At 38.4% G+C, this 24,409-nt stretch overlaps 1 protein-coding gene across 13 annotated transcripts in view; it reads left to right on the plus strand.

The window, feature by feature from the left end:
* TP63 (tumor protein p63) overlaps positions 1–19,602 on the plus strand; it is a 263,157-nt gene extending 243,555 nt beyond the window's left edge. For 5 of the 13 annotated variants that reach the window (XM_008981384.5, XM_008981386.5, XM_035274740.3 and 2 more), the window contains 4 exons: positions 8,084–8,241; positions 11,659–11,803; positions 13,069–13,162; positions 16,531–19,602. In XM_008981384.5, coding sequence (XP_008979632.1) covers positions 8,084–8,241; positions 11,659–11,803; positions 13,069–13,162; positions 16,531–16,827 — 694 coding nt within the window. In that variant the 3' untranslated portion in view covers positions 16,828–19,602. Of the gene's footprint in view, positions 1–1,243; positions 2,677–8,083; positions 8,242–11,658; positions 11,804–13,068; positions 13,163–16,530 lie in introns of those variants that run through there. The other 8 variants (XM_078350508.1, XM_078350509.1, XM_078350510.1 and 5 more) reach the window with 3 other exon arrangements.
* The last annotated feature ends 4,807 nt before the right edge of the window (positions 19,603–24,409 follow it).

Below are 24,409 nucleotides of genomic sequence, written 5' to 3' on the forward strand. Positions count from 1 at the left end.
AGGGCATATTCTGTTAAGACGATATCAATTCTTGCTGGTGAGACGAGTTCCTGAATCCTAGCATTAAGCAAATAAAAATGGCTTTGTTCCTTTGAAAGGAGTCACCAAATGTGATTCAAAAAGCCAATCTGGGAAACAATTTCCCAACAGTTCATGAGATTGCCCAACTTTTAGCAGAATAAAAGGGTTTGTTTCTGGCATCCTGATGGCATAAATAATTTCTTCATTATGCAAAAATTGCTTTCATGGGTTTGATATATACATTTATAGGCCAAGTTTTTTACTGAAAGGATTAAGGTATTTATCCATCTCGATCTGGGAATATCCAAAATGCTCATTAAACAGGTCTTTATAAATGCATGATGATGCAGTCCCCATCCTGATAATATCATATTTCTTCATACCTCACACTTAGACTAGACAAGAACCGTAATGAGGGATAATAATTGAGCAGATGACATTTTACAAAAGATTAAAGTTTATTCTTGTTTCTACATTCCTTTCTTTAATTAATTGAGTCCAGTAAAACCTATGCTCAACACTGTGTTAAAACACCTTGACCTACCTTATCTCAGTAGTCTTTGACTGAATCACCTTGTGAACTTCTTAAAAATACGTTTTCCTGGATGCCAGCTTGTGTTGGAAGGAAGCCAGGAAAATGCATTTTCATAAGTTGCACAAGTGATTCTGATGGTTTTTTTCTTGTTTACTACTGCCTTATCCCATTTCTTACTCATAAAAATATTGAGAAATCACAGTAATTTTAAAAGAAGAGGCCAGGCACAGTGGCTCATGCCTATAATCCCAGCACTTTGGGAGGCCGAGGCAGGTGGATCACCAGGTCAGGAGTTTGAGACTAGTTTGTCCAACATGATGAAACCCCTTCTCTACTAAAAATACAAAAATTAGCAGGGCATGATGTGTGCACCTGAAATCCCAGCTACTCTGGAGGCTGAGGCAGGAGAATTGCTTGAACCTGGGAGGCGGAGGTTGCAGTGAGCTGCGATCGCATTGCTGCACTCCAGCCTGGGCGACAGAGTGAAACTCTGTCTCAAAATAAATAAATAAATATTAAAGAAAAATAAAAGAGATAAATTGGAAGAACAAAAATAGCTTTTCAGGTACTCTATTCTGTCTATACTATGATCATGAAGGTATAAGGAGTGTGTTTCTGTATTCAGTTGATTTGAATATATGAAGTCCTAAGCCTTCATTTTTTCTTTTCTCTGGTTCCTCTCTGCAGTCTCCTTTCAGCCTGCTTCAGGAATGAGCTTGTGGAGCCCCGGAGAGAAACTCCAAAACAATCTGACGTCTTCTTTAGACATTCCAACCCCCCAAACCGATCAGTGTACCCATAGAACCCTATCTCTATATTTTAAGTGTGTGTTGTATTTCCCTGTGTATATGTGAGTGTGTGTGTGTGTGTGTGTGTGTGTGTGTATGTATGTATGTGTATCTAGCCCTCATAAACAGGACTTGAAGACACTTTGGCTCAGAGACCCAACTGCTCAAAGGCACAAAGCCACTAGTGAGAGAATCTTTTGAAGGGACTCAAAACTTTACAAGAAAGGATGGTTTCTGCAGATTTTGTATCCTAAGACCTGCCACTGGTGGGTGAGGAAACACTGTGTTTGTCTGTGAGCTTTCTGTTGTTTCCTGGGAGGGAGGGGTCAGGTGGGGAAAGGGGCATTACAATGTTGATTGGAACCCTTTTCTGTTTTCTTCCGTTGTTTTTCTAAAACTCATAGGGAAGCTTTTGAGCAGGTCTCAATCTTAAGATGTCTTTTTAAGAAAAGGAGAAAAAAGCTGTTATTGTCTGTGTATAAGTAAATTGTAGGTGACTGAGAGGCTCAGTCACGCCCTTTTAATGCTGGTCATGTAATAATATTGCAAGTTGTAGGAAACGAAGGTGTCAAGAGTACTGCCGGCAGCGAGGTGACCATTACCCTGCGTAATCAACTTTGTGGGGTGGAGAGTTCTTTTCGAGAACTTACGTTATTAGGATCCTCCCCTCATATGTAGGTAGAATGTTTATTAATGCTGTATAACATCCTGCCTCTGCCTTTGTATGTTGGCATCTGATATGCTAAAGTTTTTCTTGCACATAAAACCCTGGAAGACCTACTACCAGAACTGTTGTTTGACCCTCATAGCAGGTGAACTCATTGTGTGCTTTTAGTACACAAATCCACCCCAGTAATATTGCACTTAGTTATTTACCATTATCCAAAGCTTAAAATAGAATTTAAAGTCCTCTAACAAAATCTGTGATTAATTTGCTTAATTAGAGCTTCTGTCCCTCAAGCCTACCTACCATAAAACCAGCCATATTACTGATACTGTTCAATGCATTTAGCCAGGAGACCTATGTTTTGAGTAAGTGAGATCCAAACAAACGTGTTAAAATCAGCACTCCTGTACTGAAAATTAAAGGTCGAAAGGGTAGACTACTTTTTTTTAATTCAAAGTATAGAGAATCTCTGTTCTTTCCATTTTAAAAACATATTTTAAGGTAATAGCATAAAGACTTCAAAAATTTCCCTCCCTGCAACTTCCCACACCCATTCACCAAAACTGTATTGTCTGTGTCACCAAGACAATGATTTCTTGTTATTGAGGCTGTTGCTTTGTGGATGTGTGATTTTAATTTTCAATAAACTTTTGCATCTTGGTTTATCTTGCAGTTTTTTTGTTTCTGTCTCTCTCACTTTTTCCCCAATAAATACTAGAATATTCTCATGGAAGTGCTTGAAGTATCATGCATAGGTCTGAAGAACAAGAACAAGAATAGTCACTTTATCCCTGTCTCCATTTCTTTCTGTCAGTATTTGGTGTTTTTATTTAAGATACTCTGTATCAAGGTCATCAATCCTAACAATGAACTAAAATGCCTAAACTAACTTAAAAAAATACTTTAACCCTATGGCTTTTAAAGTTTGTCATAGGAAGCCAGGCACCATGGTATTATTTATTGACATTCCTGACAAACCTCTAGTTGTATCTTAATTTGCCAAATTTACTAAAATGAATTTCAGTCAAATCCAAAATTTTAATAATGTGGCTTCTGTGACATACACATTAGCAAATATTTGGCCAGAAATCCACAGTGGAACCTCAAACAAACAAAAAACATTTAGTGTCTTAGATAAATATTTCAGAAAAGATACCTTTGTATTTGAGATAAAAATAGTAAAACCAGATGCTCTTGTTATATTTGCAGTGTTTTTCAATCAATCTAATAACTTTGATTCGCAAAGCCCTTAAAGGATTGGTGAGTATGTTTAGCTTTTTGATATTTGCTTTTTCTTTCAGAAGGTTTTTGCGTTTCTTTTAGCCTGTATTTAAGTAAGTTTTTGATGTTTTTATAGTAACTTGTATATAAATGCACATATTTGAAATGATGGAAAATATTTGAAAATTACAGTTTTCCCATCTAAAGAATAAATGCTGTACTGTCTTGAGAAGCAGGATAACCCAGTTAGAAAGAAAGCTCACAGGTAGGCAGTACTGGATGAAATTGAGAGAAGGTACAATTCTCTTTTTTTTTTTGATGGTCCACGTCTTCCCTTTTTTCTTTTTTTTTTTTTTTTCTTTTTTGGATCTTTCTCATAACAGGGATGCTCTGCTCTGCCCTCAGTTTCCCTTTTCCCTCCCCAAATTCCTTACTCCAGAAATGGTTTGTTAAAATAGATTTAGCCTAAGCTATTACCAAATCCTACCAGAGAGTTGCTTTTAAATTAGCAATGGAAGATTTAAGTCAAAGGAAGGAATCTACTGGAATTCTAGGCATCTAGGAGGTAGACGGTGTAACTTGTGTCTCTGTGGGAATTCTGATATTCTACCATATAGATATACACCAGGGTTGGAACCAGAAAACCTGATTTTAAGTCCCGTATGTTGTAAAACCACTTCTCGCTTTGCAATTTTGAATTTTATTCTTAGCAAACTGTACAGAAGCTTATATTGTTAAAGTTAAGAACTGGGACTTGGCTTCACCAGCATTTCTCTTCAAAACTAGAAGTACATGAAATATAATTTTCTACATCTCTGTTACTGAATCTCTGTTACATCACTGAATTCTTAGAAAATCTAGCAAGGCTCTAGAGAAAACAACCTAAGGTATACACCTTATGATATTTTTCTGCAGACAGCTGGATTCTGACTTTTTTGGGGGTTTTGGATAGGGGAGGAGAGTGTAGGTAAGAAAACCAGAATGGTACAGGTCCTGTTATTCTTTTGAACACATTTTTCTTCTCAGTTTCTCCAGAAATGTTTGGACTATTTCACTTAAGAACTGTTGTATTAAATTTGTTTTTTTTTTTTTTAAGTTATTCTTCAAGGCCTTCAAATTGGCTGTGAGTTTATTCAGCCTTCCTTCCTTTTTTATGTGTGGAAATTATCAGCATGCTTCTACTAGTTCAGTCGTTGTGAAATTTCTAGTAGACAGACTACCCCCCTCTCCTCTCTTGTGGCTTTTTTTTTTTTTTTTTTTTTGAGACGGAGTTTCGCTCTTGTTACCCAGGCTGGAGTGCAATGGCGCGATCTCGGCTCACCGCAACCTCCACCTCCTGGGTTCAGACAATTCTCCTGCCTCAGCCTCCTTAGTAGCTGGGATTACAGGCACGCGCCACCATGCCCAGCTAATTTTTTGTATTTTTAGTAGAGACGGGGTTTCATCATGTTGACCAAGATGGTCTCGATCTGTTGACCTCGTGATCCACCCGCCTCGGCCTCCTCTTGTGGCTTTTAAACTCACTTTTATATTAAAAGGAAGGTGTTCTGAATTTCTGACCTTTCCTCAGTCTGTTAACACCATTCAACTGTTCGCCCTCATTTCTGGATATGTTCAATCAGGAACCCAGCTCACCTCCGGCCACTTCCTCCGCTAATTCTTACATTGTTACTTTCTATCCCATGGGTATCATGGGATATCAGAGTGTTAAATATTTGGGACTGGAAGGAAAGAGTGAAAGGAGCTGATGTTTCCTGAGCACCTACACAGCACTGGATCCTGTGCAGGGCTGTTACGTGATCTCATTCTTAATAGAAATCTTCTAGAGTAGGCATAATACCTGGACTACAGATTAGGAAGATGCGACTCAAGAGACTTGTACAACATCCTGCATCACTTGGTTTGTGTTAGATCCGGAAGGGGACCCAGATGTTTTGATTGACTTAAAATCTCTGTTCCTTCTTTCTTCATCTGTGGTTTCTCGCCTACCTTCCCCACATTAGTGGCTTATGATGAAAAATGGTAAATGAACTAATAAAATGGTCAAAAATAAAAACCGCAAGGTAAAGAAAACAGGAGGTTATAACAGGAATTATAAGAAGGAATTTACTCTGAGTGTCCAGAAAAAAGTGCAAAGCTTTTAAATATATTTTTGTTTTTCTAATTGTGGATATTAATGATTCAAGCAATGCTTTCTATTAGCTCTTGCTGTTCATTAGACTGGTTTGAGGAGTGACAGATGAACAGGTCTCCTTAGGTTACAGGACCAACTGCATTAGGAATATGGGCTACCTGGCATCTTGGGTGCTTCACAGTGAGCAAAGGGAGTTGAAGAAACAAGAGCTGGCAGAGAATCTCCTTGCTGACTTGCCCCATGCTTTCCTATACTCCGATGTGGGTTAATGGATGATCCTAAGTATAGACATATGTGCTGATTCTTTGGAAAGGCTCTTCCACAGGGAGGAAGTGGATTCAGAAGTGCTTGGTAATAGCTGGAGATACCCCCGCTTTACCCCTACTCTATCTTGGTCTCCTACATTTTTCTTACTATTTCATCTGTTTCTTCTCCCTATAACCTAGAAAAAACAATAGGTACCAGGAGACCTGATTCTACCCTCAATGCATCCATTTAGCAACGTGTGACCTTGGGCATCTTTTTTTCTTAGAACCTTATATTTACCCAAATGTATATTTGGAATGGTAATTTTTGCCCATCTCTGCCCTGCTATACTGTGACCTGCTCCACAAGGATGGTGTGACAATCATCCAGAAACTGTACAAAGAGCAGTTCGGTAACCTGAAGTTATGTATATGATATATGTATGATATATATACCATGCAGATCTATAATTGTGAGTACTTGATAAGGGCTAAAGAGAAAAGTCAGTTCCCTCCTACATTAAAGGCGGTGATTGTAAAATACACCTGAATTGTTTTTTTGTTTTTCTTTGAGATGGAGTTTCGCTCTTGTTACCCAGGCTGGAGTGCAATGGCACGATCTCCGCTCACCGCAACCTCTGCCTCCTGGGTTCAGGCAATTCTCCTGCGTCAGCCTCCTGAGTAGCTGGGATTACAGGCACGCACCACCATGCCCAGCTAATTTTTTGTATTTTTAGTAGAGACGGGGTTTCACCATGTTGACCAGGATGGTCTCGATCTTTTGACCTCGTGATCCACCCACCTTGGCCTCCCAAAGTGCTGGGATTACAGGCGTGAGCCACTGCACCTGGCCACACCTGAACTGTTAATTGTACAATAATTGACATGCTAATTTGTACACATTCAAATAGAGCAAATTGTTTGCATTCATCTAGCTGTGGCTCTTCATTGACATGGAAGGAGCCATTCCTGTTTTCATGTAATTCTGGAGAATGCAGAGTGGCAGCTTCAAAGACTGTCTCTACCATTGTAGCACTTAAGTACTAGAGCCATTTTTAAAATTATTTTTTCAAATATTATGATGCCATATATGCTTGGAACCTGGGTCCACTTACAGAGCCTCCAAAATTTGAATTTTATATATATATGCAAAGAAAACTGAAAGAAAAAATTTATCCCCCCTCTAATGTAAATATGGCTGTGACGGGGAGAAGGTAAATAGGAATGAAATGTTCCATTTTGTTTGAGAGTTGTTAAAGTGGAGTTTTCCCATACCAGACTAGAAACTTGCTTAAAGTCCAGTCTTCATTCTGTGGTCACAATAATTCAATGTAGAAGCTGCATAGTCTGTAAATTTCTTCCTCACCTTCTCTTTTTCAGTTCTCATCATAGCCATACAAGGTAGGATGGATTATTATCTCCCTTGCATCTACTTCTCTATGAGTGGCTCAAAGATGGGGACCATGTCTTAAGTTTTATTAACTCTTAACATCTGACTCATGCAGCAAGTGTAAATGTATGTAGTTTATATAGTTTTCTTGTGAGAAAACAAAGGCCGGGATGTTAAGTAGCTTGTAGGTGCATCTGTAGCATCCTAATATACACCGGAGGAAGGCTTCAGCTCTGACTTTGTAACTCTCATTGTCGTACACTTCACCAGTTCTCATATTAAAATAAAACACCAGGAATGACAGTTGAAGTTGGGACTATTATCTGTAAGATATGACAAACCAGTTCTAGTAACTTTCCAAATTGAAGGTCAAATGCTGAAGGGAAAACTGTTCGGCTTTTATTTTGCTTTGTTCTTTTCATTTCTCCCAGGAGACTTATGGAATGTCAATAGAATGGTTATTAGGGCCTCACTGCTCCCTGTAGAAATGCTTTTGACATTTTGGTGGGTTCTCTCATACATCATGAGCATCCCTGTTGAAAATGCATGTTTCCGAGTAGGGGCCTCTGCATGACTGCAGGATGAGCTGCCAAATGCCCAGTTTGATGGACTTTGTGGTTATTTTCTGCATAACCCAAATGGAATATGCAGACAGCTATAAATGGAATACCTTAGCTGCATTTTGAGGGTGTCATATCCACGTTTTTCATCAGCCTTTGAGTCTTTGCTCAATTCTTTTTCCTAACTGGTTTTCAAACTTATTTGAGTTGAAGAGGAGAAGGGAATAGAAAAAACAATAGAAGGGAAAAAGGAGGCAATTATTTTCTTTTTCACAAAGGAGATGCTAAACCTTGCACTCTGCATTCAGGAAATATATGACTTGATATTCTTGCAACCAATTTCTCCCTATTCAGGAAACATTCTCAGACGGAAACAAAATTAACTTATTAGCATTAATCCTAGAAGAATATTTTCAAATGTTTGGTTTGGGGCCATGTTTTTAAACAGAGACCTGTTGAAAATCAATAGTCCCTACTCTTCAGTGTCCCACGCTCACCATCTTTCCATGTTTGTCTTCCTAGGACCTCAATACAGTCTCAATCTTCATACGGTAACAGCTCCCCACCTCTGAACAAAATGAACAGCATGAACAAGCTGCCTTCTGTGAGCCAGCTTATCAACCCTCAGCAGCGCAACGCCCTCACTCCTACAACCATTCCTGATGGCATGGGAGCCAACAGTAAGAGCATCTCCTTTTAATTGTAGCTGAAGGATGAACAGGCTAGCCTAGGGGAAGACTCTGTGATGGGGAAAGGCAGGTTCTTAAGCTAAGTGAGAAGCACAGTGGGACAGATCAGATCAAAGTGAAGTGGCTTGGGTTTCTGACAGTGAACCTTTCACTTTTGCGGTTTATTGCTCATTGCAAAATGCACTGGTAGAGAGAAAGAAGGATGTTTCCTTAGTAGGGATAAGGATTTCTGTGAAAAGAATGGTCTTCTTCTTGCTATCTTGGATGGAGATTCACCTCCTGCAACCTTTGAAATAGTTAAAAGAAAGTGGATGCAACATGCATAAAGTAAATGTTGTAGTGAACTTAAAGTCTAGATAAATAGACTGCGTGTGGCGGCTCATGCCTCTAATCCCAGCCCTTTGGGAGTCCAAGGCCTGGCCAACGTGGTGAAACCTCATCTCTACTAAAAATATAAAAATTGTCTGGGTTTGGTGGTTGATGTCTGTAATTCCAGCTACTCGGGAGGCTGAGGCAGGAGAATCTCTTGAACCCAGGAGGTGGAGGTTTCAGTGAGCTGAGATCATGCCACTGCACTCCAGCCTGGGCAGCAGAGTGAGACTCAGTCTCAAAAAAAAAAAAAAAAAAAAAAAAAACAATCTAGAGAAGTAGATTATACCTTATCTGAACTCCATGAAAAAGAAAATACCTCTAATTACAAAGAGGTTACTTCTCTAATACTTAATTTTCTATCCATAAAATTATCACTTTATACACTTAACATTTTATGTCTGTGTCTCTATAATCCTGGCCTTTTAAACTCACCTATTCGATCCCAGACAGTCAGTAAGTAATTGACCTGCAGATGGGCCTCCCTTTTATTTATCCACACATGCATGCCTCATATCAGCTAGGTATAAATGAAAAAGGTACTGTAAGAATTGGACCTCCAAGGGGATGATGACTGGCATATAGTTTTACTATAAATAGAATTATCTTGTCCACTAGGACTAAATCTAGCAAAGTGGATACACAAACTTGAAGGGAAAAAAAGTGGTGATAAAAATGCAAAAGAATGTGTAACACCCTTGGGCATATGGAAGACTGAACATGGCATGGGTTTCATATAGTCCCTTCTACCTAAAAACAGTACCCTCAAGCTTATCTTTTGAAATCCTAATTATTTTGATCAAGTCTTTAAAAGTGCATTTCAGTGCTGTCTCTTCTGAAAGAAACTAGGGGAGGCTAGGATTGTGAGTTTCTGTGGTCTAGTGGCACACATTCACATTTTAATGAGATAGAGGTGTGTGCGTTCCGTATGGTTGCCCATTGTAGCGACATAGACTTTAGCGTGAGATCACTCTCTCACTAATGATAAATGCATCATTCAGCTTAAAACCTGACCCCTTGATAGGTATGCTTTGACGTAAAAAGAATAGAAACCACTTAATTTCGACTTTATTTTCTTTCTTGTAACATCTCAGAGTCCTCAAATTCCTTCTTGGGATGACAAAATTGTGATAATGGTGATGATGGTTCACATCTGTGTAACTAACAGTTTGCCTACTTTTGTTTTTCTTATTTGTACTTTACAATTATTTCAGAAGGGAAACACATTGAGATGTGTTAGGGTATGCTCTTTAGCTAGCTAGTTAATGGCAAAGACCTTTTCTGGGCATTCTGCTATTCACTAAAGTGTAAACAAATTATATTAGTCCTTTGTAGATTATTTTGTTCTTATTTGACGTGAAGACAAAATTTATTTCATAAAAATTGATATTAAGCTTTTCTCCTCTATCAATCAGTTAATGTTTACACCTTATGGTTTAGTAAAATATCAGTAAGTATTGGTGGTGTGTAGGGTCCAGCCCTACAGGGTTCTGTGAGCCCCTCCTGGCTGGTGCAGAGATGAGAAATTGTAGAAATAAAAAACACAAGACAGAGAGATAGAGAAAAGAGAGTTTTGGCCCAGGGGTCCCCTGCTACCCAGATCAAGGAGAGACCAGCAGTGGCCCAGAATATCGAGGAGGAGCCGCTCTCACTTTTATTGAGTTGCAAATCTGGGAGCAGGGTAGGTAGGGCTTGGCCTTGGCGGTCAGTGACTTGGGGCAGGGTAGATGGGGTATGGCAGTGATAGGGTCAAGTACATCTCGTGTCATTCAGGTAGGGGGCTCTGGAATTTCTGGCACCCGAAGTGAGGTAAGGAGCGTAATGCATCAACACCTTTTCCATACTTACCAAGAAAGAACTACATTAAGATTTATATTACTATTACTGATTACCTTTTCTAAGACAGAAGGAACCAGGTGCAGAAGCAGAACATAAGAGTAGACATGGAACGTGACCACTGGAGCACAGCATCACATAGAGACAGTTAAAGTCCCTGGATGTCTGCGGGCCTACCTGACAGCCGTCAGTCCTTGCCACAAGAGCTTGGAGAAGCGGAGTTTTCTCCAAACTTCCCCAGGAAGGAGATGTCCAAAATGGCCGAGATGTCTCCTTCCCTAGCTGTCTAAACAGAGGGCACTTTCACAGCGCTGGTGCTGCCACACTGCCGAGGTGCCCTCCAGCAGCCCTTATGTGGGCATGACAGAGGGCTTAGAGCATCTTGCCTTAGTGTCATTCATTTCACAATGTCACCCCAGGTTCACATTTCCGACCTGAGAGGCATTAGTAACAGAATTAAGATCGCCTATGAATAACTAAGATCACATGTGAATAACTAATAACTACTAGAGTTACATTTCTAATGACTTTCTTCTTCATGATTTATATGGAAATAGGCTGACGCCTTTTGCTCCTGCCTTGGTGCTTATGGGATCTCCCCGCTATAGTGGTGTTCCTATATGTAACCCTGAAAATGGGCCATAAGTAATATTTAATTGTATTCTTATTTATTAGGAACATGAGTCCTTATAAATATTGAAGTAAGTCTTCCTATACCCAAATAAATATTTCAAGGGTCACTCTTTCATTCACAGATTTCTGCGTTTATTCACTTAACCTAAGTTTACTGAGCACCGACTCTGTGCCAGGCACTGTAGGTATCTAGACACATATAAGATCCAATCTCTATGCTTGCACAGATTAGTGAGGGAGACAGAAATATAACCCTTGAAGGCAAATACAAGGAAGAATATATTAACATTAAGGGCAATTAGCAATTAGAGAATTCGAAGTAGAGAAATGGGGGAAAAGAGATTGTTCTACGAGAAGGTGCAGAAGTCAAGAGGTACCTAATTAGTTTGGAGTCTAACCATTCTGTTTGACTAAATGTAGGCTGCTCGAAGGAGCGTAGTGAGAGAGAAGATTAAAGAGGAAGGCTGGTAGTTTAAGCCCTTGATAACATTTAGCCAAACAAGATGGACCACTGGGATGCTGGTACATGATGATGGCAGTAACCCTTTTGTTCCTCCTGCTTCTGTTCAGTTCCCATGATGGGCACCCACATGCCAATGACTGGAGACATGAATGGACTCAGCCCCACCCAGGCACTCCCTCCCCCACTCTCCATGCCATCCACCTCCCACTGCACCCCCCCACCTCCATATCCCACAGATTGCAGCATTGTCAGGTGAGTCCACAGCACGTGCCCCTGGGGGCCTGCCTGTCCTAAGCATCCCGGGATGGTGGAGGGTGGATACTGTCATAATCCATAAAATAGTTGGAAGGAGAGACAGCAGTCCTATGGTTGGAGTTCAGTCACTTTATCTCTGATATGTGGAGTGGTCAACATTGTTTTATCAAGGAAAACCAATCAGCATGGGAACAATTGAAAATGTGTGTTTATAGGCATGTTGTTTTCATGTCTGTTTCCCTCATCTTCACTTACTCACTTCCTCCTCGCTCACATTTTTACATTGTCAGTTGCGGCCCTCAAGTTGGTGCTCAGGGCTGGGTTTCCAAAATGGCAATAAACTTGCTATCTTGCTCCTTTTCCTTTCTCTAATCCTCATAGCTCTCAGCCACCATGGGACCATTATTTTGGAGTTGGATGTCCATAAAAAGTTTTAATGTTTTCCAAAATGACAGGAGCTTTCGAAACTGATGGCCTTTACTACTCTGCACTCTAGGAAAGGGGAGTTCAGATAGGCAGAACAAATGCATGAAGTCTGAAAGATTTGCTTCCCATAGAGGCAAGAGTGGGTTCCCAGATTTCTTGCCTAGTGCGTATCTTCTGCTTCATGTGCAGAATGATTGTTTCATTTGGCTACTGGAATGGTTTGTGTTGATTTCCCTGATGTATCAATCACAGGGATGGCAAAGCGTGTGGCTCATGCCACCCAGGGTCTGTCCTGTGATGATGGTGACATCATTAGTCTCAGACCAGCACCAAAAGGAAGGGGCTTTGTATCCTGAGGACAACATAAATCAAAAGGCATGAAAGACTTCATGAAGTCAAGGCTTACAATTTTTTTCTTAACCACATGAAACCATTCTCGCCAAGCCCAGATACAAAATAAAGTAAAGATGTTGTTTTTTTGAAGTGAAGAGCCAAGAGGCAAGAAGGTTAGGAACCTGAACACTGGACTTTTCCCTTTCACCCTTTGCAATGGTTCCTAGGACACTTACATAAGAACCCTAGAATTCCGCGGATCACCATATGATAATCGTTGATCTGCAGGAATCCTTGTAATTGATTTTAATTTCTATACACCTAAACTTCATGTCACCAATAATCTCCAGACCTCAGACTTAAGGCCCACATATATCTTATCCACTCCTAATCTCTGATGTAGGGCATCCAAGGGCAAAATGTTGGGTTTTCCCTTATCTCGCCAATGCAGTTGGGGTGAACTTTTTCTGTTTCCTCCTTCCTCTTCCCTCCTCCCACTGCAGTTTCTTAGCGAGGTTGGGCTGTTCATCATGTCTGGACTATTTCACGACCCAGGGGCTGACCACCATCTATCAGATTGAGCATTACTCCATGGATGTAAGTAACTGTTAGACTTTTCTCAAGTTTTATTTCTTCATTTCTTTCCTCTGATAACAACCGCCTTGTAGTTCAATCCCTGCTAGTTTTAAAATTTGTTTTTGTCCTGCCCCAATCATCAATTTCGATGGAACCCACAACCATGTTAGAGAGATGACCAGGCCTCCGCCTATACATATTAGAAGCTTAGCAACCAATCTTCCTCAGCTTGTCTGATCGGCCAACTATTGACTATTTCACCTACACTATGTGCAAGGTGGGAAAGAGGTGCTATTCCCACAATAAAAAAATTTATAATTTCTAAAGAATTAATACAACTTTTTGAATGTTCTCATTAATTAATTTTTAAAAGTTCCCAGGAAGTATAGCAGGGCACCAGTGGTGTTATTCTCTTAAAAACATGGAGAGATGGCCGGGCGCGGTGGCTCAAGCCTGTAATCCCAGCACTTTGGGAGGCCGAGGCGGGTGGATCACGAGGTCAAGAGATCGAGACCATCCTGGTCAACATGGTGAAACCCCGTCTCTACTAAAAATACAAAAAATTAGCTGGGCATGGTGGCGCGTGCCTGTAATCCCACCTACTTGGGAGGCTGAGGCAGGAGAATTGCCTGAACCCAGGAGGCGGAGGTAGCGGTGAGCCAAGATCACGCCATTGCACTCCAGCCTGGGTAATGAGAGCAAAACTCCGTCTCAAAAAAAAAAAAAAAAAACATGGAGAGATGACACAATAGTCATTTGGCATGACTATTAACGATAAAACCAGAAATAGAACCCAAAGGTCTAAGCTTATAGTCTTTAACTCATTAACTGACCTTTTCTGCCTTTCTTTAAATTACTACCTTAAGGGAGATTCAGCTCATCTTAACAATTAAAACTATATGTTCTTTTATTAATTTTTAATTTAATCATAATGGGGCACAGCCGTTTCTAATCATTGACCACTGATAATGGCCAGTGATTAGAAACAGCTGTGCCTTATGATTAAATTGAAAATTCTAATCATGGAAATTGAAAATTCCAATCATGGAAATTGAAAATTCAAATCCCAGTCATGCTTTTTAGTAGCAATGAGAACTTGGGGTTATCACTTTGCCTCTCTGGGCCTCAGTTAATAAAATATTGGGTTCAAATGACTCCTTTCTGGCTTTCATATCCTTTGATTTGTCTTGCTGGGTGAGAGGGGACTTTTTCTTGCTTCCTACTCCACTTTTTGAACTACTGCTCACACGGGAGCTAGTGTTGCTCTGGTTTATGGCAATCTGATTTGTCTCTCAGGCCGCTGTGCATGCTGCTCTCTTTGGGGTTCACTAGCCTCTCTTCTGGCTTCCAGAGGGTACTTTGGACTGATGGAAGAAGACAGTCTCTGCCTCTGCTGCTACTTCTGTTGTTGGGGCCTCTTTCTTCCCCCTCCTTGAGCACCGATGCTAGAGATGCCCCTGCAGCGTGAGAATACCCCCACCCTGAGCTGACATGTATATAGCGTACTGCCTCTATGCCCACCCTTCTCCACCCCTGGCTGCTGCTCCCTGATAGATTAAGTTATAAGTGAAAACTGCAGGGAGAGTTTTAAGGGTAAGTTCCAATATGATTCTGATAACTTTACAATCATTTCCACCCACTGAAGAGACCAGAGTTGCCCTGTATTTGAGAGAGCCTCTTTTAGTCCAGTCCTATATTTTGGAACAGAGAATCTTCCTCTTCCTTATATGTTTAAAGTTATACTTCCCAGTTGCTCACTTATTTCCACTGTAGAATGTGTCAGGATGCTTGCTTATTAGGATCTGCAGATGCCCTCTATAAGTTCATTTCTGTAAGTCCTCTGCCAGTCCGTGGGCCACAGCTTTCTCACCTGTCAGTCATTAGTTAAAATCTATCCAGGGTATCATGAAAATCAACGGAGCCTAATTTACAAAGAATTTTCCATGTACTGAGATCCTCAAAAGTATAAAGAATCCAAGAAATATAAAAAGCTATGCTTATCTATTTGTGGATTACCTTATTTATAATGTATTCTTCTGCTATAGTAAGAGTTTGGGAATACCTCTAATGGCCTGAAAATTCACACCATAGGAAACCATGACACCAAATGGTAAATTTCCAAATTGAGAAATGTTGGGAAGCTGTGCAATTTTCTCCTCCTCACCTCAGCTTCCTTTTGCATGTTTCTAGAAAGTGACACCTTTTTCTTGGCTTTTCACATAGAGCCAGTCTAAGTTACTGGGCATCATCACTTTCTGAAAGAGGAATGTGATTAAATTTGGGGAATTTCATTAGTGTTCCCATAACATGCAAAGATGAGTTAATAATACAGCATCATAATAATACAAATGGTTGATATTCACATCGACTGGGTTGTAATTTACAAAATACTTTCATAGCTATATTCATCTGTGAGTCTATAGCATGTTTTGCCCTATAAAGCAATCATATCTTACTTTACCAAGGAAGAAACTGAGGCTGGTAAAGAATGAGTGACTTGCTAACATTCCATAGCCACTCAGTGACAATGAAAACCTCTACCATGGTTTTCTGACTCCAAGCACAATGTGCTGTGTACCTACCATTCTGCCGCCTGAAAATATGAGCTATCACAGAAACATTCTAAAGAAGAGCAAATGCAGATAAATGGGAGCAACATCACCACAGTTAATTAAGGTTGACCCTATTTGTAATGCCTTCTGCACCCTTTCATAGAACATAGACACAATCGCTTTGCATTTTGATACTTTGCTTTATTCAAACACCATGAGACCTTTGATAATAGGACCACTTCAGGTTCAGAGGATGCCCTAAGTCCCTAATGTTTTCACTTAGTTGTGTGACTTTAAACTTGTCAACCTCTCTGGCCTTCAGTTATTCTATCTACAAAACAGGTCTAATAATATTTACTACTAATCTGAGGATTAAATGATATCATGATTATAAAATAATTAATTCAGTGCCTGCCACATAGAAAGTACTCAATCTTTTCTTATCTCCTCAGCCAAGTGGTGGTAACATTCCATTGATACCTTTCTTCTAGTGACTAGCCAGGAAAATTTAAGCATAAGTAGGTACCTCATGTTTCTATTTGGGATTTTTGCCCCCTCATCTAGCTATTATCCCACTTTTACCAATGAAAAAACTGAGGCTGGTAGAGACTAAGTGAAGAGTTATACACAGGCAGGAATGACACCTCAACGCTCTGCCTTTGTGCTTAGTTACATAGTGTTGAAGACTATCAGAGAGCTAATTTTATTTTCTAATTTGTGGATCAATAGATTCAGATCAATTAAACCAGAGCATCAGGGAATGATAACATGCTATGCACTAAATGTTAGTTTTTCTCCTTGTTTTCATTCCCCATGATACCTTCCCCTATTGCACAGGATTTGGCAAGTCTAAAAATCCCTGAGCAGTTTCGACATGCAATCTGGAAGGGGATCCTGGACCACCGGCAGCTCCACGAATTCTCCTCACCTTCTCATCTCCTGCGGACCCCAAGCAGTGCCTCTACCGTCAGTGTGGGCTCCAGTGAGACCCGGGGTGAGCGTGTTATTGATGCTGTGCGATTCACCCTCCGCCAGACCATCTCCTTCCCACCCCGAGATGAGTGGAATGACTTCAACTTTGACTTGGATGCTCGTCGCAACAAACAACAGCGCATCAAAGAGGAGGGGGAGTGAGGCTCGCCAAGTGAGCTCTTCTTATCTCTTTCCCACCTGCTTACCCCCTACAAAGCACTCCTGCTTAATCTTCAAAGCATTCTCCCTAGCGCCTCCCCTTCCTCTTCTGTCTGATTTCCTAGGGGAAGGAGAAGTAAGAGGCTTCCTCTTACCTAACATCTAACCTGGCATCTAATTCTGATTCTGGCTTTAAGCCTTCAAAACTATAGCTTGCACGACTGTAGCTGCCATGGCTAGATAGAAGTGAGCAAAAAAAAAAAAAAAAAAAAAAAAAAAGAGTTTGGTGTCTCCTTAAGCTGCAGAGATTTCTCATTGACTTTTATAAAGCATGTTCACCCTTATAGTCTAAGACTATATATATAAATATATAAATATACAGTATAGATTTTTGGGTGGGGGGCATTGAGTATTGTTTAAAATGTAATTTAAATGAAAGAAAATTGAGTTGCACTTATTGACCATTTCTTAATTTACTTGTTTTGGATGGCTTGTCTATACCCTTTCTCTTAAGGGGTAGCATGTATGGTGATAGGTATCTAGAGCTTAATGCTACATATGAGTGACAATGATGTACAGATCCTTTTAGTTTTTTGGATTCTAAATACATGCCACATCAAACCTTTGAGCGGAACTATTTCCATTGTTTATTATGTGGGTAAGACTGTATATATATGTATTCTTTTCTCAATGTCGGTATGTTTTATACTACTGACATTTCTTCTAGTGATGATGGTTCATCTTCGGGTTGTTTAATCCAGTTATAAGAAAAAAGTTCATGTTCAAACATCCTCTTTTTTGTTTGGGAATGAGGAAAATTCCTAAAAGGCCCATGGCAGCCAGTTAAAAAAAAAACCTGATGGCATGTATTTGAGTATATCAGTAACCCCCTTAGATTTAATGCAGGATACCTTATCTTACAATATTTATTGGAAAAACATTTGCTGCCATTACAAAGGTATTAAAACTAAATTTTACTACTAGACTGACTATCCTAAATAACATTGGCTACTGTTGTAAGAATTCAGATTGATGTGATGGGACGAATGCCATCTATCTAGTTCTAACAGTGAAGTTGTACTGTTTATTAATATTCAGGGTAAAATAGGAATCATTCAGAAATGTTGAATCTGTACTAAATAGTAAGATATCTCAATGAACCATGAATTCAAGTTTGTAAAACTCTTCTGAAGCACAGATAAAATTATTTGGTAAATGTTTCTTTTAAAGACCCTCCTATTCTATAAAACTCTGCATGTAGAGGCTTGTTGGCCTTTATGCCTTTAAGCTTTACAATAGGAATGGTGATTTGGAAATATAAAATTGTGAGATTTGTTTTCCTGTGGCACAAATTGCATCACTGTATCATTTTATTTTTTAACCAGAAAGAGTTTCAGTTTGTTGGAAAGTAACTGTGAGAACCCACTTTCCCGTCCGTCTCCCGTAGGAACTATCTGTAGACATGCAAAGGTCCCCAAGGAGTAAGGGATAAGTCTTTCATAGATGCTGTTCCTTAAACCATTTAAAGAGTTGCCTTGAGACTTTGGGAAAATGTATAAATGATGATATGCCTCATAGATCTTTCAGAAATATAACACATATTTTGCATACAGACTAATGAGCTCTGAAATCTTCCCATGCATTCTGGTCAAGGGCTGTCATTGAACATATGCTTCCATTTTTATTTTAAAGTGCAAAAGGGCTTATGTGGCTCTAAAATGTAATGTATGGGTTGCCTCTGAAAAGTGTATATATATTTTGCGTGAAATTGCATACTTTATATTTTCATTATTTTTTTTTCTTCTTGGGATAGTGGGATTTCCAGAACCACAGTTGAAACCTTTTTTTATTGTTTTTATATTTTCATGAAAATACCATTTAGTAAGAATACAATGTCAAATAAATAATGGTATAATATTAAGATGGGAGGGAAGGGAAAGTTGTTTTTTTCTATTATTTTTTTAAAATTTTGTATGTTAAAGAGAATGAGTCCTTGATTTCAAAGTTTTGTTGTACTTAAATGGTAATGAGCACTGTTAGCTTCTGGAACAAGCATGCAGCTTTGCAAATCCGTTAAGAGGAAGAATGAAAGCTGTGTCTTGGTAATATTAAGAAGACAAACTGCTTCCCTTACTTTGCTGAGGGTTTGAATAAACCTAGGACTTCTGACCTATCTCAGTACTATTCAGGTGACACTAGGGACTTGGAAATTCCTGTAGTGTGTCTCATGGATTTGGCACTAGCCAAAGCAAGGCACACTTACTGGCTTACCTCCTCATGGCCACTGACGCTCTTTGTGTGTATGAACAGCCAGGGTAAGGGGCAAAAGAATATTAAGTACAGAAACCACTGGAAGTGGGCTTAATGGAGTTCTGTGGCCTCAGCTCAATGTAGTTAGCTGAAGAATGAAAAAGTTTTGTTTGGAGATGTTTATAAACAGAAATGGAGAACAGAATTTTCATTAAATCCTTTTACCTTTTTTTTTCTTGGTATTGCCCTAAAAATTTAGTATGTGGGATATTGAATGTTAAAGGGATATGTTTTTTTATTATTTTTATAATTGTACAAAAATTAAGCAAATGTTAAAAGTTTTATATGCTTTATTAATGTTGTCAAAAGGCATTATACATGTGATACTTTTTTTTTAAGCTTCAGTTGCTTGTCTTTTGGTATTTTCTGTAATGGGCTTTTGGGGAGCCAGAAGCCAATATCTACAGCTCTTTATGTTTGCCAGGACATGCAATAAAATTAAAAAATAAATAAAAACTAATTAAGAAATTGTGTGTGTCATCTGTGTCTGTTTGCCTGTTTGTCCATTCTTTCATCCTTTGGCCTTATGTTATTGAGGAAGAAGGAGATACCAAGAGAAGCACTGGAGAGGTTCAAATACTGAGGTTTCTCACCTGAGAACAAATAATCATTCTTTTCTCATTTTAGCCAATCTACAAAACAGGAAAGACCAGAATGACATTTTCATTTTGTGAATGAGATAGTCAAAGTTTTAATACTTTATTCAATTGAGGTCAGAAAGAGTTTGCTTTAGAACGGGGACTAGACTTCAAATATTCCTAATGTCTAACTTAGTGACCTTCTGATGATACTCAGCAGTGACTTCCTCAGTACTGTGGGAGTGAAAAGGAGATTATCTGGTGGTATGTGGGCCCTGACTGGGTCATGTTCCCCTTCAATTATGTACATTTATTCAGCCAATATGATCTCTGTCAAAATGGTTTAATGATTCTTATTAAATAAGAAAGTATATTAATTTATGGGATAACATTGGATGACATGAAACAATATAATGCCATAGACTTATAAAAAAATTTTCCAGAATAACAAAAATATATAGTAAAGATATGTTTTTCTATTTATACATATAATCACATTATATAAAGATATTTTTTATATAGGCAAGCAGGTGCAGCTTAAATTAAAAGTACCAAAAGATTCCATTCTTAGTCTTTGCAATCTAGGTGATAGAGCCCCAGAAATGAAACAGTCGATTCAATGGTGTCAGTATGAGGAATATAAAAGCACCATAAAAATGATTAATCATTGATCTATCATTCTGGCTCTTTTGACAATGTTTTCTTAATTTTTTAAGTAGTTCTATCTATTTGTATAGATTGGTAGTTCATGACTTTATATTTAGATGTCTTCTGGAAGAAAAGAAAACCTTACTTTTAAAAAATGCATTTGCTTAGAATTATCAGGTCTATTAAACCTCTTTACAAATCCAAAATTCACTATGAAAACTTGGGGATTTGTGTTTTTCATGTCTTAATTGCTTTATTTTTATCAACTGTAATCAGCCAAAAAGGAAATTAAAAACCAAGAAGAATGGTAGGATTACCCAAAACTGTGCTGTCCAATATGGTAGCCACTAGCTACATGTAATTATTGAGCATGTGGGTGGAGCTAGTCAAAACTGAGATGTGTATGCAAAATACACATTAGATTTCAAGGACTTAGAATTGAAATAAAAATGTAAAATAGCTCATTGATAATTTTTTTAAATTAGATGTTGAAAGTTAAATATTTTCAGTTAAATATACTGAAATTATTTTTATCCATTTTTATTTTTATGTGCTTACTAGAAAATTTAAAATAATGTAAGTGGCTTGCATTGTAGTTCTATTGGGTAATTGGCTAGAAAGATGATGTAATAAGAAGCCTATAAGGATGAAGAAATAAATTTACTATTGTGCAATTCAGGTTTTTTTTCTCTCTCTCTGATGCTCATTAGTATAGCATCATCTTTCAACAAGGTATAGAGTAGAAGACAATATCTTTGTAGTCGGGATTTTTCATTTTCTCCCCATAGTAAATATATTTAAACTGATGGAGAAAAACATTTCAAAATTGTTATATCAGAATATAAATATAAAACACAATGACACTCTAGACTCTGATGGTGAAATTGCTTGCGTAAGTAAAATTTTAAACTGAGTTTTCAAGTAATGATATCCTGGATGAATTTTCTCAAGCACAAGGCTCAATGGCCAAGCAATACAATTTTAAAGATAAAAAAGTGTATATGCTTGCTCTACTCTAGATAGTTGTTCAACAGGAAGAATTTTACCATTTAAGGTTATACGACAACAATCTAGCTATCCAACAACAACAATCTAGCCATCCAATTTTCTAAAAGGACATGCAATAATATTATTTTAGTTCTAATGATTCTCTTGCATCAAAGTTTACTAATATGCTTCACAAGTGGACAAATCAAAGCTGCTGTGTATCAAAGGTAATTGGAAGAAAATAGACGACGTAAAAATTTAACTCATTGGATTAATCATTCGAATTGGTGTTCAATCTAAAAATATTTTGCAGTTTTGGAGCAAAGACCATAGTCATCCTCTCTTCAACAAAGGCACGAGCTATCAAGTATTCAAAAAAATAGTTGAAGTATTTTATTTTGATGATGTAAATGCAAGATAAACAATCTGAAGCGATGATGTTAGAACTTATCAGAAGTGTATTTGAAATCAGTATTTACAAGGTAACTATGTCCCAAATTGCATGATAGGTCGTGAGCGCTTATTTGCCTTCAGAAGATATTTTATATTTTATGTACTGTGTCACTGAAATCATTAACAAAATTTTAGATTTACTATGCTTACATTTGTATTAAAATTTCTTATACAATTGTTCTTCACCATATATTCTGTATTTTACTTAGAAAATTACAAAAATAAAAATATACAATTAATTAGACCCAGAATATATGGATAATGACTATTGTCCCGAAACTCTTTAGGATAATTTATCTAATATTAATTCTTGTAGAATGCCAAAAAAAAAAACACCTAATCTTCATTAAATACTCTCGAATGATCTAAAATTTGCACAGAATCTCTAAGACTTCCAGACCATATTCCTGCTTTTGGGTGTAGTTTCTGAATTATCTAAGAAGGTAGCCCAGGGTTTTTCCTTGGTACACTGATTTATTTTGTATTTCTAATAGCAAAATAAAAGTATGGAATAAAGGCCTGTATATACATGGTGGATATATATTGGAACCTTCCCAGTTCCAGGAAAGATACACTTAATCTTGAGTCAAGGCTTCCACAGACTGGCAGGAGGTAGTATTCATTACCTCTTTTGCCATTCTTTCTCTTTCATATACTGTAGTTCTCTTACTAAGTAAACTGCAATACAGGACACTCTCAGCCTTCAGTATGGATTTTCTAGCTTCCTCTTTGCACCCATAAAAACTTTAATGTCCATTATCATTCTTCTAAATTTGATTGACACTATGCCTTTTTCCCTGGTGCTTTAGACTCATTCCAGAAAACGTTCTGCAGATGTGTAGATTTCATGGAAATACGAAGAGGCAGAGTGAAGAGAACAGTGGACTGAGAGAAGTCTGGTGACTTGGGCCAGATGCTTAATCTTCTGCATTTCAGTTTCAACATCTGCCAAGTCAGAGAGATCTGAACCCCTAACTTGTCAGTATTTCAGTAATAACCTTTGGAAGACAGCTGAAGGATGGCATGGAAGAACTCCTCCAATATGGAAGTGGGGTTACAGTTTTAAGAAAAAGTTCTGCAGTCTAAGAGCTTTAGTCTTCACTAAATGCAGGCTAAAAGTAACAGGAATCTTGTTCTTTCTTTAGAAAGATTTTTCATAGAGCACTAACCGTACATATTTTTCTCAGATAAGAGTAGTTCATTAGTTTAACTTTGTGCTTTTAGTGTCACGTTGGGTGTGTCCTTGAAATTTATGAGATTTGTAACTCCTTACACTAATCCTGACTCTGTCTATGTGCCAGGTGGGTTGCAAGTACTGGCAGGCAAACATCCCCTTTGTGGTTCTGATTAGAATTCTAGGCCTAGCACACTGGAGGACCAACCTTTTGCAATTCATGTAAAACTCTGACACAGGACAAAGGCCAAACATTTTTTCGCAGACAGAGCTTGCCATCAGAAACACCAGGCAGAAAATTCAGAATCCTGTGAGTGCTTTCACTCCTCTGACAGTTGTTCTATAATTGGAAACACTATTATTTTTCTGTGAAAGAAATTATGATGACTTTGAATATGGTTCAATATTCCTAAACTCTAGGTACTACCTTCTGTAAATTGATTACTCTGCTCTTCTGTTTTTTTTGTTTTTTGGTTTTGGTTTTTTTGTTTTTTTTTTTCTGAGATGGTATCTTACTCTATCACCCAGGCTGGGTGGCACAATTATAGCTCACTTGCAGCCTCGAACACCTGGGCTCAAGCGATCCTCCTGCCTTAGCCTCTCAAGTAACTGGGACTACAGGTGGTGCACGCCACCACACCAGATAATTTATTTTAGTTTCCGTAGAGATGAGGTCTCACTATGTGGGCTAGGCTAGTCTGGAACTCCTGGCCTCGAGCAGTCCTCTTGCCTATGCCTCCCAAAATGCTGGGATTACAGGTAGGAGCCACTGCATCCAGCCTGCTCTTCCATATTTTAGCTAAGTTTACATCTGCTGTCTTCAATATTTCTCCAACTTATCAATATCTTCCCAATACATTTTTGTCTCACTAATGATTAAATAATTAACAAAAGCACTTGAAAACACTCACAAGACCTAAACTACAGAAACGGTAGAATTTTAAAAGAGAATGAAAGGAGAAAAAACAAAAAGATCAACCCATTGTCAGATTCTGGACTGTGAAATGAATAGAGAAATTTCTGCTGCGTCATTTCATAGGGCCTCTTGCCAAATGCATTTTGGAAATGTTTAGAAAGTTTGTTCTAAAGAATTCTGGAATTAAAGTGGCATCCAGTTACCAGCACATTGGGTATCTCAGAACAAAGGCTGACATCCATAAATATCCAATGGCACTCATGAAATAATAAATTAAACACTTTTGTGAACCTCCCCCATGCAGAAGAAGCCCTCAAAAATTTTGCCTAACACTACCTGGTGCTCAAAATGACTTTCAGGGCACTGAGAAGTATGTGTACATATATGCACACACACACACATATATATATATATTATATATATATATAATTTTTATATATACCATTTTTGTTTTTACTACTTTGGGGATAGGGACATTTCAATACCCCTTTTCCTTACCTTTTGCTTTCTCAGGGTCCT

Source organism: Callithrix jacchus, chromosome 15 (genome assembly GCF_049354715.1).
Source record: "Callithrix jacchus isolate 240 chromosome 15, calJac240_pri, whole genome shotgun sequence".
In the NCBI taxonomy this organism is placed as follows: domain Eukaryota; kingdom Metazoa; phylum Chordata; class Mammalia; order Primates; family Cebidae; genus Callithrix; species Callithrix jacchus.